This window comes from Cetorhinus maximus, chromosome 25 (genome assembly GCF_964194155.1).
Source record: "Cetorhinus maximus chromosome 25, sCetMax3.hap1.1, whole genome shotgun sequence".
Classification (NCBI taxonomy): domain Eukaryota; kingdom Metazoa; phylum Chordata; class Chondrichthyes; order Lamniformes; family Cetorhinidae; genus Cetorhinus; species Cetorhinus maximus.
Window position 1 is genome coordinate 26,792,112 of NC_135903.1, and position 16,645 is coordinate 26,808,756.

A 16,645-nucleotide genomic window follows, 5' to 3' on the forward strand; every position below is an offset into this window, starting at 1 on the left:
CTTGAGCTATGAAGGCTAATTATCACATCTTCATCATCATCTTAGCTCTAATCTGCCAATTTGCAACAGAACATGATTCAAATTTGGTCTTTCTATATTGGTCATTGCATTTACCTAGTCATTGGAAGAGCACATACTGAAAATTTAAGTTCTCAACAGAATAATTGGTTATTACATCACTTATGAAACACAATTTTGGAAAAGAAATGGCAGTTTATGTAAGTTTTATTTCCTATTTTATTGTGCTGTCAATGGCAGCTCTGAGCTGATGACTAACTGACTAAGCCTGATACTGATTGTTGTCGTCAAATTGCCATTCCTAGGTGCAATGGTGGATGTGAAAGAGTTATTTGACCATGGGATCTGAAATTGACCAGGTCCTTATCTGGTGCGCACTTCTGCGTGAAACATTAGATGGCAATTCAAAGTGGGATATATTATTTCCTCACCCCTACCCCTACTGCAGCAACTCTGCTAAGATCAGTGAATTTAGCACTAATCTGGAATCATGCTGCTCCCTGTAATGAAGACAAGACTACTTTTACTCAATTGATTAAATTAGTTTATTTACTCTGAATTTTAAGGTGGTCTTGTGGTGCAGTGGCAGCATCCCTACCTCTGGGCTAAAAGCTCCAGCTCAAGTCCAACTTCAGGACTTGCTGGCCACAGTTCATAATGTGGTCCAGCAGGTTGATTATCAGCCTGTAAATCCTTCCAAAAGACCTGATGGCAGATGGTAAGAGCGGGTGAGTTTCCTGGTCAGCCATACTGCAGAAGGCAATATTTTGCCAAACATCATGGACCAATCCAATGGAAGTCCATAGTTGCCATCACCCTCCTAGGACATGGTACCTGAAGGAGGAGGAAGACCGTGAATTTAACCTTTTCTCTTCCAAAATTCTCTCCCCTTCCTTTCTGAGGCATTGCCTCTTTTCTGCTGGATAGTATGGTATTTTATCAAAATTCCTACCATAGAATAGAATAGGTACAGCACCAAAGAAGGCCATTCGGTCTATCTTGTCCTTGCTGGCTCTCCTAAGGAGCAATTTGTGTACTTCCACTCCTCTGCTCTCTCCCCCACATTTCTCCTTTTCAGATATTTAGGAAATGTGGAAAAATGTATGGCTCAGAAGGAGGCCGCTCTACTCATCGTTTCCGAGCCACCCAGCCTAATCCCATTTTCCAGCACTTTGTCCATAGCTCTGGAGGTTAAGAGACTTCAGGTGCACATCCAGAAATATTTTAAATGAGTTGAGGGTTTCTGCCTCCACTACCCTTTCAGGCAGTGAATTCCAGACCCCCTACCACCCTCCGGGTGAAAAGGTTTTTCCTCACCTCACCTCCCCTCTAAAACTTTTACCAATAACTTTAGATCTATGCCCCCCACCCCACCCTGGTCACTGACCTCTCTACTAAGGGAAATAGGTCCTTCCCATCCATTCTATCCAGGCCCCTCAACCTTGTGCCCCTCAATCAAATCTCCCCTCAGCCTCCGTTGTTCCAAGGGAAACATGCCCATTCAAATAGTCTACTCAATCTTTCCTCCATAGCTGTCATTTTCCAGTGCTCGCAACATCCTCATAAATCGCTGTACCCTCTCCAGGACAGTTACATCCTTCCTGTAATGAGGTGACCAGAACTGTATGCAGTACTCAAGTGCTGGCCTAACTAATGCTTTATATAGTTCTAGCATAACCTTCCTGCTCAAGTATTCTGTGCACTGGCAATAAAGGAAAGGATTCCATATGTCGTCTTAACCACCTTATTGACCTGTCTTACCTTCAGTGATCTGTGGACATTTGCTCCGAGGTCTCTCACTTCCTCTACACCTCTCAGTGTCCTACCATTTATTGTGTATTCCTTTGCCTTGTTTGACCTTCCCAAATACTTCACCTCACGGTTCTTCAGGTTGAATTCCATTTGCCACTTTTCTGACCACCTGACAGTTCATTGATATCTTTCTGCAGTCCACAGCTTCCCTCCACTATCAACCATGTGGCCAATTTTTGCCATCTGCTAACTTCTTGATCATGCACCTTACATTTGGGTCCAAGTCATTAATATATACCACAAAAAGCAGGGGACCTAGCATTGAACCCTGCAAAACCTCACTGGAAATAGCCTTCCAGTCTCAAAAACACCTGTCAACCATTACCCTTTGTCATCCATGATTCTAGATAACAAGCGAAGGGAGGGAAATTGACTACGAATGGTACCACAGTTGAACCTGATCCGGCCTCCATTTAACATTCACATACACATTTCCAGCAAACCATTGGTAATAGGACCCCTGGACTATAGTTTTTTTCTCTGCTCATTTGGCACAGGTTAGAGATCAAACCTGGCACCTTTGTGATTTACAAGGCCCAGTTGCTCACTTCAACCAGTTGAACAATTAAGGAAGCCCAGCAGGTGTGACTCTAAAGCAAAAAGTCCAAGGTCTAATTTCTCATGCGTTAAGCTTGCTGCAGTTAGTCTGGTTAAGATTGGCCTTAGTTGTTATCCCTGATTGCTATCCAGCTCCTCTTGACAGAAGCACGGTATTTAGACATTGATGAGGTCAGCCTGTCTCAGGTGCAAGGCTCTTCCGGTGGAATATCCTGGTGGAGTTTGCAGAACTGAGTCACACGTGAAAATTGGCAACCTGGAAGACAGCAGAAGGATGGTTCATCCCATGGATTTAAACCCCATCATGATTCCTTGCCTTCAGGAAAGAAAGGGTAAATCAATAATAGAATGAAGAGAATGATAAATCTGTAAATAGTATCCTTTAAGAGGAGGCAATTTTTATTATTCTCTGAAAATAACCAGAGTAATGAAACCTGGCAAATGTTTTTGAGTATTTTCTAGCTATTTTAAAACATGTTAAAGTATACATTCTGATATGATATAGTAACAAATAGTTGATTTAGCCCTAATCCACTGGGAAGACAACTTCAATACTACAGTAGCAGCCACATAATGTTAAGTAACCCTTTATTACTCATTTACTAGTGTCAATTGACCTCTACCATGTAACTGAGCTTTGTGTACACATGCACCCTCAATAAATCATTCCTTGTATTACACAGGAAAATAAATAGCTGGCAATGTGCTTAGGGCGGTAGTCCAATCTTGTGCTTCTCTGACAGAAAATAATGTTTAAACTTCATCTCAATTTACAAGGTTGTCAGAACAATGTGATCTGAATTCATGTCAATAGTGCTGGCTATTTATTATCCTGTAATGGATATTTCTTCGATCCTTTGTGAATGCTGCTACTATTTTGAGGGAATTGCATATCCTACCTTCTTATACTGAAAAGTATCTGGTATGCAGTGCACTAGAAAGTGACTCGATCATACAAAAGTATGACTATGCTTTGTGAAAACACTTTTTTTGAGTAGAACAACTTCTCTGTCCTTTGGTGGCATGGATTGGATTCTCCTGGCACTTCAATGGATGAGTGTTCAGCAAGGAGACCAGTTGTTCACTGTTTGGATTAGTGTTGCCTCATGTGATAAACCAAATCCTGATTTGCAGATCTTAATGTAAGTATTACATAAGTCACTTGGAGGGGCAGATAAAGGCACTGACCTTGTGGCATATTTGCTTGTTTTGTCAGGACCTGACTCTGTTTTCCTCAAATATTGAGACTGCTTGATGAGAGAGACTCCTTTGTTTGGATCTGGGTTGCTCCTTTGATTCTTTTTAAATTACACAGGTTCTTCCTTGACTTTTAATTCTACTGGCCGGGTTTCACCCCCTTTAACTTCCTTGGGTTCTATCATGACCTCTTTTTTTTAACTCATTGGCCTGGTACCTCTTTTGACTTGTGGCTTCTCCTGAGCCACTTCAACCCTCATGGATTCCAGTGTTTGATCTAGGTTTTTTCTTACATAATGTGTTCTATCATGTGTCTCCTATTCCAAGCGTAACTGACTGTGTAGGAAAGCAATGATTTCTGGCAAGCCATCACTTTCCTTTTGCAGCTTATTGACCTGTTTTTTCCCTTAACTGCTTGTACTTTTTGATCAGTTGTAAGGCAAACACATTTGCATGGTAGGCCATCTTATTGTGGACTTTTTTCAACTTAGGTTCTCTAAAGAGGTTCAGAAAGGAAAGATTACCCAAGATACACTGGTAATCTCTGTTACACTCTTCTACGGCTCCCAGGATATCTCTGTCACCTGACGAGGACTGCCTGCTATCTTCAAGCGCTCGTTAATGTATTTTATTTCCAGAGGCTGGTTGTTCACCCTACATCAATCACCCATTCAAACCCTTCTGACCAATGAATACAGGACAGGTACCCAAGCTATCAGGGTGGTCACCTTTTCTCCCCCGCCCCACCTTAACTACCCTCCTCCCCGTCCATCACTTTGGTTTGAGGTTACGTTTTTATTTAGCTCATGCTGGAGGCTATTTGCTAGATAAGTGGGTATGCAGGGTGCTGGAAGGTTTCCTGCTATTGGTTCAGGAATGTAGAGTCTACTGACATGCAGGGAGCACAATCTTTGTGACCTTTATCTGTACCTGGCCTTGATCCCTGAATCCTTCCAGAGAAAGAGAGAGAGAGAGAGAGAGTCCTCCATGTGAGCCACATGGCTGACACAGTGAAGCAAGGCTCTGCGCATGGCCTCATGTCAGACAACATTAATTAGACATATGGACTTTTAAGTTTTGGATGATTTAACAAGATGTATTAAATAGTAAACGCTAAAATAAATTACATAGTTTAGTTTGTTATTTGGGTCACTTTTTTTAATTGTCTAATGTGTCTACTATCATATTCCACTCACAAAATAATTGAGCTGCAGGCATCATTAGACTTCCCTGGTTGACACAGCTTTTATCCTAAACTCCCACAGTAGCTATAAACAGCAGTAAAATATTGATCATGTTCTCCTATGCGCACAGGTTCAGCAATTGTCAACTGAGGAGGAAGGGACCCGTACTTTTAGAAACAACAATATATGCCTGTACATCTCTGCTGAGAGCCAAAAGCACTGTCTATGTTCACATTATCTCAGACTATGGATCTGCTGCTGCTGGTGGATTCCTCAGAATTTAGTGCTTTTCATTAGTAGCACCCGCCTCAGCCATCTGCAACTCTGCTAAAAACAGGTGCAGGGGTGGGGAATGGGAGGAGTTGCTGTTGTGGCCTGGAACATCTATGGCCTGAATTTTTCCTGTGTCGGGTGGGCTCGGCGGGAGTGGGCAGGGGTGGTTGCAGAGCCGACTTCTGCCCGTGTTCGTCTCCGCACTGCCATATTACGCGGGCGGGCCAATTAAGGCCTGCCCAGCGTAGTACGTGAGCAACCTGTGCAGGCAGGAGGGGAGGAGGAGAGTCGGGGCCAGCGCTCTTTCGCGTGCACACGAGCTGCCTCAGGGAGATTGAAGCGCCTTTGAAAACAATAAATAAAATCAATAAAAATTTAATGAAACATGTCCCCTCATGTGACTGTGTCACATGAGATGGGACATGTTTTTATTTTTCAGAAAAACTTTCCATTTAATTCATAAAAATTTTCGGAAGCCTCATCCCGCTATTGGATGAGGTTCCCTAAAAAAATAAAGTTTTTAAAGTTTAAAAATAACATAAAAATAAAAAAGCTGGATGGGCAGCATAAAGTTGAACTTAATTACTTCCTTAATGGCCTTAATAGACATTTTAAATATCAGCGGGCGCACAGCTGACTCTGCGCGCCTGCCAAACGAAACATCGCGAGACAGTGCAATGACATCGGGACGCACACCCAATGTCATCGCGCATCATTTTACATGCCGGCATGTCGGGCCTGTCCCTGAACGCCAACTGAGAAATCCTGGCCTATGTGTAGCCACATGGAAAATCCACTTGTTATTCACAATCATTTCTTGCAATCAAAATATGCAAAATTGTATTTAAGATTGTAATTGCAGAATACATAATAATTCTTAGCAGGAGAAAACCAATAAATATTTTTGTAGATCAATTCAGCCGATTTACCTAAATTAGAAATGCCTATCAAGACACTGGCACTATCAGCTTTCATACCGTTTAGGGGGTATGTAGGTGATTTCTTTTAATAGAAGGCTTATAAGTCAGGATACGTTTTGTAATTATAACATGCTCTGTATAAAACAAATTACAACTTCGTTTTTTTGAAAATGCAATCATAACTTTTTTTTACATTGTATAATTGACTCAATATTGCAGATCTACACACAACTTAAAAGTCAATTCCCAAACAATTTCCACAATTAACACTGAAAAGCTTTAATTCTAGAATGTTATATCTTCTATATTGTGAAATGCACGCAACTCCCCCTTGGCTACAATGCTTGTTCTTTGATGGGTTGTCTGTTAATCATGTTCCTCATACCATTTGTTCAACTCGCTTTATTATCCAGCTGTAAAGAGCAATAAAATGTCAGTGTAGATTTAAAATTTGCTCCCTGGATTTTATTAAGGGTCTCCTTTGCTGTCAAAATGCTGCTAACTCAGTGATTTACTTAAGTATGATAGGGCTGAATATCCTAACTTTACATAAAACATCTGTTGGACTGATTCGTTTCTTTTTCTGACTAATTACCCCATTCTGAGATAAATGTTCAACTATGTTTGTAATAAACAAAGGTGTCATTATTCAGCTCAAGGCCATGAAGAATGGATCCTTTAAATTAACGTTGCATAGTTTTTGATGGATCGTGTGTGCTGAATAAATGAAATAGATACCGACAGATACTTAGACAACATGAAGTAACATAAATAATAGATAATTCTCTCTTGTTCAAGTTTCCTCATAATTGAAAATCTCTCAGTCTACTATTGGTCTTGAGAGCATTAAAGGTCTTTCTTCCTCTTTGCAGATGTATATGGTGATATAGTACAGAATTTTCCCGTAGGTTTCAGCACCTGAAGTCAGGATCAAATGGGGGTCTCAAGCCCTCACTTGCTGGGAGCCATTTTTCCAGAGGTGGTCTCCTAATTGGTTGCCTCCAAGCAGACTCCCGATGCTGCCAGTCGAATCACGGAGTGGTGGGTGCTATTGAGGTAGATTGGGACAAGAGGGTGCCTCAAAATGGAGGCACCCTCAATGGATGAAAATTATTTAAGTTTTTTTTAGAAGAGCCAAGCAAGCAGGTTCAACAGGTTGGTGTCAGATAGCAATATCTACTGGATGCAATGCTGAATGCCAACACAGCCATGTAAAATATTTTCTTTCAGAAAATAATTTTGGGGTATGACATACGAGTGAGAATCTTTGTACATTTGTTTGTACATATTGTTCCCCTCATTATTAACTTCTCAAGGAACAATACAAATCCCAAACACAACAGCATGACAGTGTTCACTTCTTGTTTTTTTTCTTACGTTTCTTTTATATGTCTCCTTTTTTTTACTCTCTCCAAATCCATTCTCCTTCCCTCTCTCTCTGTGTCTAATTTTACTTCAATTCACTCTGTTTCCTTCTCAGTCATTCATTCTGTTTCTTTCTTTATCCTTAAATTTAATTGTCTGAGGAGATGGACCATTGGGCACAAATCTCATGTGATCCTAGATGAGATGTTGACATTGCTGTACATTATGTTGACAAGTATATTATGACCTGAAGGCTGAGGAAAATAGTCCAACTGCATCACTTCCTGTACAATGTGTCATTCCAGCAATTTCTGGGATAAATAAATGACTGAGCCAGGTGGGTGTCAAATCCATCTTAAGGCCTGGACAACTATTGTGACATGACAGAAAATAGATGCTAAAATTTGGAACAGTTCACATAATAGTCATTTAATCAGTTCTGATGAAGAGTTATACGGACTCGAAATGGTAACTCTGTCTTCCTCTCCACAGATGCTGTCAGACCTGCTGAATTTTTCCAGCAATTTTTCTTTTTATTTCAGATTTCCAGCATCCGCAGTATTTTGCTTTTAGCCATTGTTGTTTATCAAGTAGGAATCAATGAAATGGTGCAAAATACAGTAAGCTACTGAGTAGAACTTACAGTAGTTTAGAGAGAAATTTCATAACCAACATGGGTCAAAATTACTGTTAGGAATTGTTCATATGAGTATTTAAGACATTGTTTTGAAAGAAGCATTGATTGTTTCTATCTTAAATGAGTTAACACCTCTGAACAGAACAGAAATTTATAAAGTGTGAAAGTTCTTATGATGGCATCACCAACGATAATTTCAACTCTAGTTTATGTTGGAATGGTTCATCAAGTATAATTGGAATGTTTTCTTACTTTACTACTGCTATGTTTTTAATTGGTACGGTTTGAATTTAGAATATAATTTCAAGTGTCAAATGGAGATTAGTCTCGACTCACAATGCATTACACAACTCTTTTTAATTGTCCAATATTGAGACCTGAAGGATGAATGCATTAGTTGGTATAAGCAGGGATATATCCAGATTATGTTTCAATTTGATTGGAGTAGGAAAGCAATCTGTTTATAGCTGTCTGGGGAAACTTTGTGATCATGCAGAAGACTAAATGGATTCAAATTTCCTGCTGTGTCCAGGTTCAATTGTTATCTGGTTTCATGTTGTGCTGAATATAAAAATAGATCAGTAAGAAAGAAATATTGTAATTAGTTCTTGTCATTGACTAAGAATCAAGGTTAAGTATTTTGCCAAATTATAAGTAGAAACGTAAATTGTTTATACTGGATCACACTTATTGCCATTTATTTATTATCCCTTCCAGATATATTTGCCCTTAATCCAAATTTGTGTCTCTGGGTTCCAATTTAATTATATAACTTCCTTATTTGGCAGTTGGCATCTGCTGCCTTTTTTTAACCCAAGATGTTCCATTTACTGTCAATTTTGTGATCTTGCCTCATTGTGAGTGTTGGCAGGCTCACAGCCAGTGTAATCACTTGAATGTGAAGTGGCTGCAACGTACAAAGGAGGTTGCTTTTTAATTGATTTACAATGAAACCTGTTTCTCTGAGAAGATATTGACATGATATTTGAAAGCTTGAAAGTGACAATAATGAACCTATTTATATATTTTGTCTCTTCAATATTATTTCTGCAAACGTCCTAATAATTTGCAAGTTAGGTCATGGTTTTCAGTTTTTTTACCCCAATTAAGATGATCCTGTATTACTTTAGCTTATAGAATACCAGGTGACACAAGTTATGCAGGTTACCTGTTCTCAAATCAGTAGTAATGCTGTAGCTAATCTCATAAGATGCACCAAGAAAAAAAGATGATTTTTCTTCCCCCTCCTTGCATTTCCAATGAGAAGCATCTTGTCTTCTGTCTTGCCTTTAATAGCTGGTTAACAGTTCAGACATCACTCCCTTGGAAATCTCTCACTTCACACCATTGTTTATTAATTGTGCAGTGACATTTCATCAGCCACAGGTTTCAGTCTCAACAATTTCCTAATTTTTGACATTTGCCACAGCAACCACCATATGGGCAAGCCCACTGCCTCCTGGCCTCAATTCCTACTTTCTTCCTCTCTTTTAAACTTGTGACTGCTGTTTCAGGCAAGAGGTCACCATAACTTTACAAATTGGGATCTTCTGACCCTAATTGACATCTCTAAGATACAATGGGCAGAATGTGCACCCCACAAACTCTGCTCAGACATACCATTGTTGAATGGCCATATCAGTCCTTAAAGAACCATCGAAGGCCACTCAAGGACTCAAACCCATTTATTCATCATCACATTAATTTTAAGAAATTCCATTTATACAGAAACTCCTAGTGTCAGCTTTGCTTCAGTGATGACAACCTCTGAGCTGGCACTTTGAGAGTTCAATCCCCATTCAGATGCCTAAAATAATCTAGATTTACACTTCAGTGCAGTGATGAGGGATTGCTGCACTTTTGGAGGTGCTGTCTTTCAGATTAGACATGAAACTGAGGCCTGACCTATCCTCTCAGATGGATGTAAAAGATCCCACGAAATTATTCAGAGCAGCAGAGGAATTCCTTTGGTGTCCTGGTCAACATTTGTCACTCAATCAACACCTCCAGAACAGATTATCTGGTGATTGATCTCACTGTGCAAATTGGCTGCTGCAGTTAGGTGGAGATGGTAGTTTAATGGTAATGTCACTGGACTAGTAATCCAGAGATCCAAACTAATGCTCTGGTGACATAGGTTCAAATACCACTAGTGGAATGTTAATTCAATTAATAAAACCTGTGACCATGCTATTATTGTAAAAACCCATCTGGTTCACTAATGTCCTTTAGGGAAGGAAATCTGCTGCTCTTACCTGGCTTGGCCTATTTGACTCCAGACCCACAGCAAAATGGTTACCTACACTCTGAAATGGCCTAACAAGTCACTCAGTTCCAGAGCAATTAGGGATGGGCAACAAAAGCTGGCCTTGCCAGTGAAGCCCACATCCCATGAAAGAATAGAGAAAAAAATTTGCCTACATTACAATAGTGACTACATTCCAAAGGACTGTGAAGTGCTTTGAGATACAATTAAGTGCAATATAAAGGCAAGTTATTTCTGTGCTGAAAGTTTTTCAATTATTTTATTGCAGTACTGGAAAATACTATTGGGTGCCACGATATCAAATATCCTTTCAAATCTGAAACTGGATTCAATCAACAACAGATATAATAGATTAAATTTACCCTTCAACTGTCAGTTGCAACGATCAGATAAAAATGACCTGGCACAGATTGATCCTTCTCAGCTTGCGCAAGTTGATAGAAAAAACTTTTCATAATCTGGCGCTGAAAAAGTGAGAATGGAGATAAAACAGAATGTTGGGTAAAATGGAGATACCTTTACCCTATGTCTCATCTCTGCTGTATCTGACTTGCCAATGGATGAGAGACAGCCCAATCTAAAAAAACAACTCATTCTTTTCAAACAAAGAAGTAAACATGAGTAGAAAGTGATAGTTTACCTCTGTATAATTGCTTGTACTTTTTCACTAATGGTAATGAAAGAATTTAATCCTGCCCTCCTCTGTTTTATCTGGTATTACAAAACTGACAAACAAATATACCACTGGGCTGGGGCGGGGGGGGGGGGGCGGGGAGGGAGGGGTGCTTTTTAAGAACAAACTTGTCTAAATTAACTTTCCACTCAGCTGTATTTGAAACTCCAGCTGTGGAGAAGGGAAGATGACATTTCCAGTACCAACCACTGAGGGAAGGTCATGGGAGAAAATTAACATCAACTAAGGCAAGTTTCATGTGTGAACGTTTTCCTGCACCAGTTTGCTGGCAGTTTCTGTGACCATTGGATTGTGTGCCAAAACAACTGGGCTGGAATTTCTTGTCTATTTTCAAATCTTATCTGTAACTGTGCATTGGTAAATGATAATACTACTTAGATTTTTTTTTTTGGATATGACTGCAACTTTCTCATTCTGTAATGGTAGCTGTAAAGTACCTGGCCTTTAAATAATTAATCTCAATTGACGAGAGCAATCTTAAGATGTCAGTGTGAAGATAGAAGTCTCCAGGTATAACATCTTATGTGGTCACATCAGAAGGGCATATTAGCAGAAAGCAGAAGTTCATTGGAAGGAATTTCACATGTGACAGTCTCAGCTTTATAAAGCCATCAGCAGTAAAACAGAACCTTCAGATCAGAAACAGCTTCCACCCTGCAGAGTTGGTAAGTGATAAACCAGATTGCTATCGTATCTGTATTGAGATAGTTAGCTCTAGTTACCTAATGTGTAATCAGTCTAACCAGTTGTAGCATTGACAAATTAAAAGCAAAATACTGCAGATGCTGTAAATCTGAAATAAATACAAAATGCTGGAAACACACAATGGGTCAGTCGTCATCTGTGGAGATAACAGATAATTTGGTATTTCAGACACAGACCTTAAAAAATAAGCAGCAGAGGTATATTAATGCAATCTCAAAGGGGAGAGGAACTAATCTGTATTTTTCCAGTATTTGTTTTTATCAAATTGACTAGTTGCTTGGAAAAAATTGAAGTATAAAAATCATTTCTTCTTAGTCAGAATTGATCTGGAACAGCATGTTACATGAGGGATAATATATATTCAAATAGGATGCTGCTGACAATTCGGACAACTCGCTAAAGGTAAAAGAAAAATGTCAATACAGATCAGCATGCCCAGTAGCTTTTACAATTCAGTGTTTGCCTAAAGGCACCTCACAACAATTATGAGCTTTTGTTCAAAAAATTATAAATGCAAAATATAACTCATTTACAGAGTACATATAGAGTTTGAAAAGCCGAAGCTAGGGACAGAAGTGCCTCGTAAAAGGTTAACATTTTAACCTGCCCTTTTATTTTTGGCTATTTAATGTTGGCTGCAGAAAATAGCATGTAGGCAAGTCAAAAATTCACGTTGCAGAGGTTTTGACTTCTCTACACCATATTGTTTCTGGAAACTGTCTTTTGACGAAATTGGAAGTTTATCCACAAACAATCTGCAGCACTGTACTGGTATAGAAGTGTATGGTTTTTTAAAAAATTCTTAAATTCAAAAACATCACATTCATAAACAACAATGGCCTTACTTTGCTACATTCCTATTACATCTTACTGGTCAAAGATACAGGCAAAAGAACACCCAAACTTGAATCAGCACACAATCGGGGCCCATTGCACCTATGAGATGTTCTGAAAGGGTTATCCATTTAGACAATTCACCTATCCTTTCCCCAGCCTTTTTAAGCTACCTTTTTCAAATATTTATCAAAGTCCCTATTTAATGCTACTACAGAATCTGCTATTTCTGTTGGAACATTCAATGTCTAATACTCTCTGTAAGGGAGCAATCTACTAACCATTTCCTTCATTCTTTTAATGATCTTACATTTCTATGTTCCAGTTACTGACTCACTAACTATTGGAAATAACTTTTGCCAATTTACTTTATCAAAACATCTCAATTTTGAACATGTCAGTGTGTCTTTTTTCTATTGAAAAGAACCCAGTTTCTTTAATTGCTTCTCACCCCTGGCATTACCCTGGGAATCTCCTCCTGGTCCTTACATCTGGTCATTCCTGATTAAAGGTGCCCAGAACCATACACTACACCAGTAGGGCCTAATGATTTGTATAGTTTTAATATTACCTCCCATTTCTCTACACTATTGTACATATTTTTATTACTTAATGGCTGGGAAAACCTAATTTTGCTGAGGTGGAGAATGAGAGGTGGTATTTTTTCATGGGATGTGGGCATTGCTGGTAAGGCCAGCCAGCATTTGTTGCCCATTGAATTGATTCAGAGGGCAATATTTAGGGCAATTAAGAGTCAGCCACATTGCTGTGGGTCTGGGGTCACACAGACCAGGTAAGGATGGCAGATTTCCTCCCTTGAAAGGACATTAGTGAATCATTTTTTTTAATGTATTATATGTACTACTGAGACTAGTTTTAAATTTCGGAGTTGTTAATTAATTGAATTTAAATTTGAACTTGTGTCTACGTCTGGACCTCTGGATTGAAGTCCTGATGACCTATCTCCACAACACCATCATCCCCCTGTTTAAAAAATGTATTGTTTTACTCACTGTTGCAGTGACTCGGGAACAAAGCAGGGAGCTGAGACCCATTGAAGATGAAGCGATCAAAAGGATGAAACGGCAAGGGATGGAATAGTAGCAACAGAGAGTGGATTTATCACCAGTTTAAAAGGCGGGGCAATTGGATATAAAGAAGGGGAAAGAAAACTAATGTTTTATCACGGATGAATTGGACGACAACCGGCAAAAAGCTGGAAATCACACAAGCCAAACATGACCGTATCTCAGTGGTACAATAATTTTGCGAGGCGTGGTTGAGGTAACTCAATTTCATGGAAAGTAAACTGTCTTACATTTAATGTCTGAGAGGGGGGTGGTTTCTAAACCGTCAGCTACATACGTTTGGAATTTATTTCTCGCTCTCCTAAAAGCCTAATTTTCCAAAGCGATTAACCTGCTGAAAATTAAAGACAGAATGCATCCAGTCGTCATCAGTTACTTCGGGGTCTTGGTAAGCGCACTGAAGATCGGTGGGTTCAAAATGTGCCCCCGCCGTTGCTCCTGTTACGATTCCTCCCATTTCGTGGACTGTAAAGGGCGCTCTTTAATTTACATCCCCGGGGATGTCCCGCACGGCACCTGGATGCTGGATTTCAGACACAACAACCTGAGTGAAATCCCCACCGGCTCTTTCAGCGGGCTCTGGTCCATGCGGATTGTGCTGCTGGCTCGCAATCGAGTCCAGCGCATCCACTCGGGGGCTTTTGCGCCGTTGTCTTTTTTGGAGAGACTGGACCTGGACCAGAACCACGTAAAACACCTGCCCGGGGACTTTTCAGAGAGTCTGCAGCACTTGATGGAACTGAGACTGTCGAACAACCGCCTCGAATACTTGCATTACAGCAGCATGATGTACTTAGAGAACCTGCAAAAATTAGACTTGAGCGGTAACAGGATCACCTCCATGGACACAGGGGTTTTTAAAGGTTTGTACAAACTCCGCCATCTGTTCCTGAGGAACAACCGACTGCGTGTCATTGAGATTGGCTTCTTCTTCATGCTTCAAAGCCTGGAGGCTCTGCACTTGGAAAATAATAACATCACGGCCATCCAGGGAGAAGCCTTTGCCTCTCTCCGCAGCCTGAGCCTCCTGTGCCTCAATGGAAACCATCTCGATCACATCAAGTTCAAAACCTTTTTGAACATCCAGACCCAAGGCACCCACCTTTTGCTTGCGGATAACCGCTGGATATGCGACTGCGATCTTCAGCGAGTCTTCGGGAAGATCTTGAGTGTTCGACATCTGCATGTGGATGACTATGGCAACATCAGCTGTTCAGCCCCTGGACAGCTCAGCGGTTACCCGCTGGTGGCCGTGGACTCTCAGCTGTGTATTGCCGAGACTGCCACCGTCCTGGTGATAACGGGCACGGTGCTGGTCACGGTCATCGCGGCTATCGTCATGGCCGAAAGAAACCGGAAGAAAACCAGGAACAAGAACTGGAATGACAGCGAGGGGCCCTTCGACTCCCAGGAGAAGTGATCTTTCTTTTTTTTTAAAAAAAATACTGTATTGTTTAATTGAGAAGTCAGTTTCCATCCAATTTTCCTGCCAAATAGTTATAACATTGGCTTAATGTAGGATGTCGTCTCATTAAAGCATACACTTCCAATTAAATACTCATGAAATATTGTAATCACTACTTTGAGAAGCTAACATTACCATCTTTTCCTAGAAATTGCTCACGTGGTCTTTTTATCTTATGATCTGATGGAATGAAGACAGATATTAATGAAGCATTAGAGTTGGACCAGTTTCGATTTACCTTTTCAAGAGGACAGACTTTATCTGGACCGAATGATTATTTTGCGCTAACAAAACTGCATCCCCCCACCCCACACCCCATTCCCCGCAGCTGTCATAGTGTCAGTCAGCCATGGAGACATTGTGGCACAGAAGGAGGCCATTCGGCCCATCGAGTCCATGCAGTTCTGTAGAGCAGTCCAATCAGCCCCACTCCCCGCGCTCTATTCCAGTAGCTCTGTGAATTCATTTCCCTCGAGGGCCCATCCAATTTGCTTATGGGGTTATTGATTGTCTCTGCTTCCACCATTCTCGTGGGCAGCGAGTTCGAGGTCATTTTCAATCACTGTGTAAAATGTTCTTCCTCAGGCTGCACCACTACCTCTCCCTCCCTCTTCCCCCTGCATTTCTTGCCTAGAACCTTAAATCTGTATACCCTATTACAGTTTGTTTATTTTATTGGGTAAAAATTACTTTTTCTTTACATTTTTAACCCATTGCTCTCTTACAATTTGCACAGACTATGAAAACACGTACTTGGTTCACCTGCCTTTGGCCATCTCCAAGCAGAAACTAGCACTGGTGGAAGAGGTATTGAAGCACATTAGCTTGGGTAGTGTAGGAGGAACTTAGGGACAACTGAAATACCAAAAACAACAGTTCAATGGATTACTTGTACAAGGCAAAATAATCAGGTCATAGTTGTATGGACTTAAGACTAGTAGCTGCTTAGTCAATGTGGGAATCAATAGTCCTTGAGTTAAGTTGCTAACTCTGCATCACTTGCTGAGCAGGGAAAATTGAGTTCTTTGCAGCTATGAGTATAAGCATATACAGGGCTTTGTTCTACAGTACCAGTGTGCCAATTATTTCTAATTTTAGCGAAGTGCTAGCTAACTGCTAAGACAAAAATGTTGCAGATTAGCAACTTATTTTAGGATTCAAATTTGCTTTTAATAGCAGGTGTGAAGTTCAAGAAATACAAGACTGTTCCCTTCAGCTGTGCATACACTCATCACTAACATTGGAAGCACTGTCATTTTATCTGAAACTGCAATACATGTGTCACAGAGTTTATGTATGTTATTGTTGTCCATGATTGACGTGTTTTAATGTATGAGGTTAATGTGTTTTCTTACCCTCAGAGTGGTTTATCCCAATGATTCCAGCAGCAAGCTTTTTGTGAATTTAAAAATAAAGATTATTTATTAGCGCACACTTGCCCCAGAGGTTTAAACACTGTCTTACAAACACTGTCACATGCACAAAGATTAGATACAGATGAAGAGAAAACAATATAATTACAACCTTGAATTATTTCAGTCTCTTTTGTAGCAGGCCTGTATTTTGTGGGTGAATTGGTGCTTTAGCTGGAGTGGAGGTCTTGTAAAAACAGAGGACTCTCAGTAAGTT

At 40.2% G+C, this 16,645-nt stretch overlaps 1 protein-coding gene across 1 annotated transcript; it reads left to right on the plus strand.

Moving 5' to 3' along the window:
• The first annotated feature begins 3,380 nt into the window (after positions 1–3,380).
• On the plus strand, positions 3,381–14,980 carry LOC144667983 (uncharacterized). Its single transcript, XM_078529665.1, has 2 exons — positions 3,381–3,530; positions 13,485–14,980. The coding sequence occupies exon 2, from the start codon at positions 13,904–13,906 to the stop codon at positions 14,969–14,971; it is 1,068 nt and encodes a 355-aa protein (XP_078385791.1). The 5' UTR covers positions 3,381–3,530; positions 13,485–13,903; the 3' UTR covers positions 14,972–14,980.
• Positions 14,981–16,645: the final 1,665 nt, after the last annotated feature.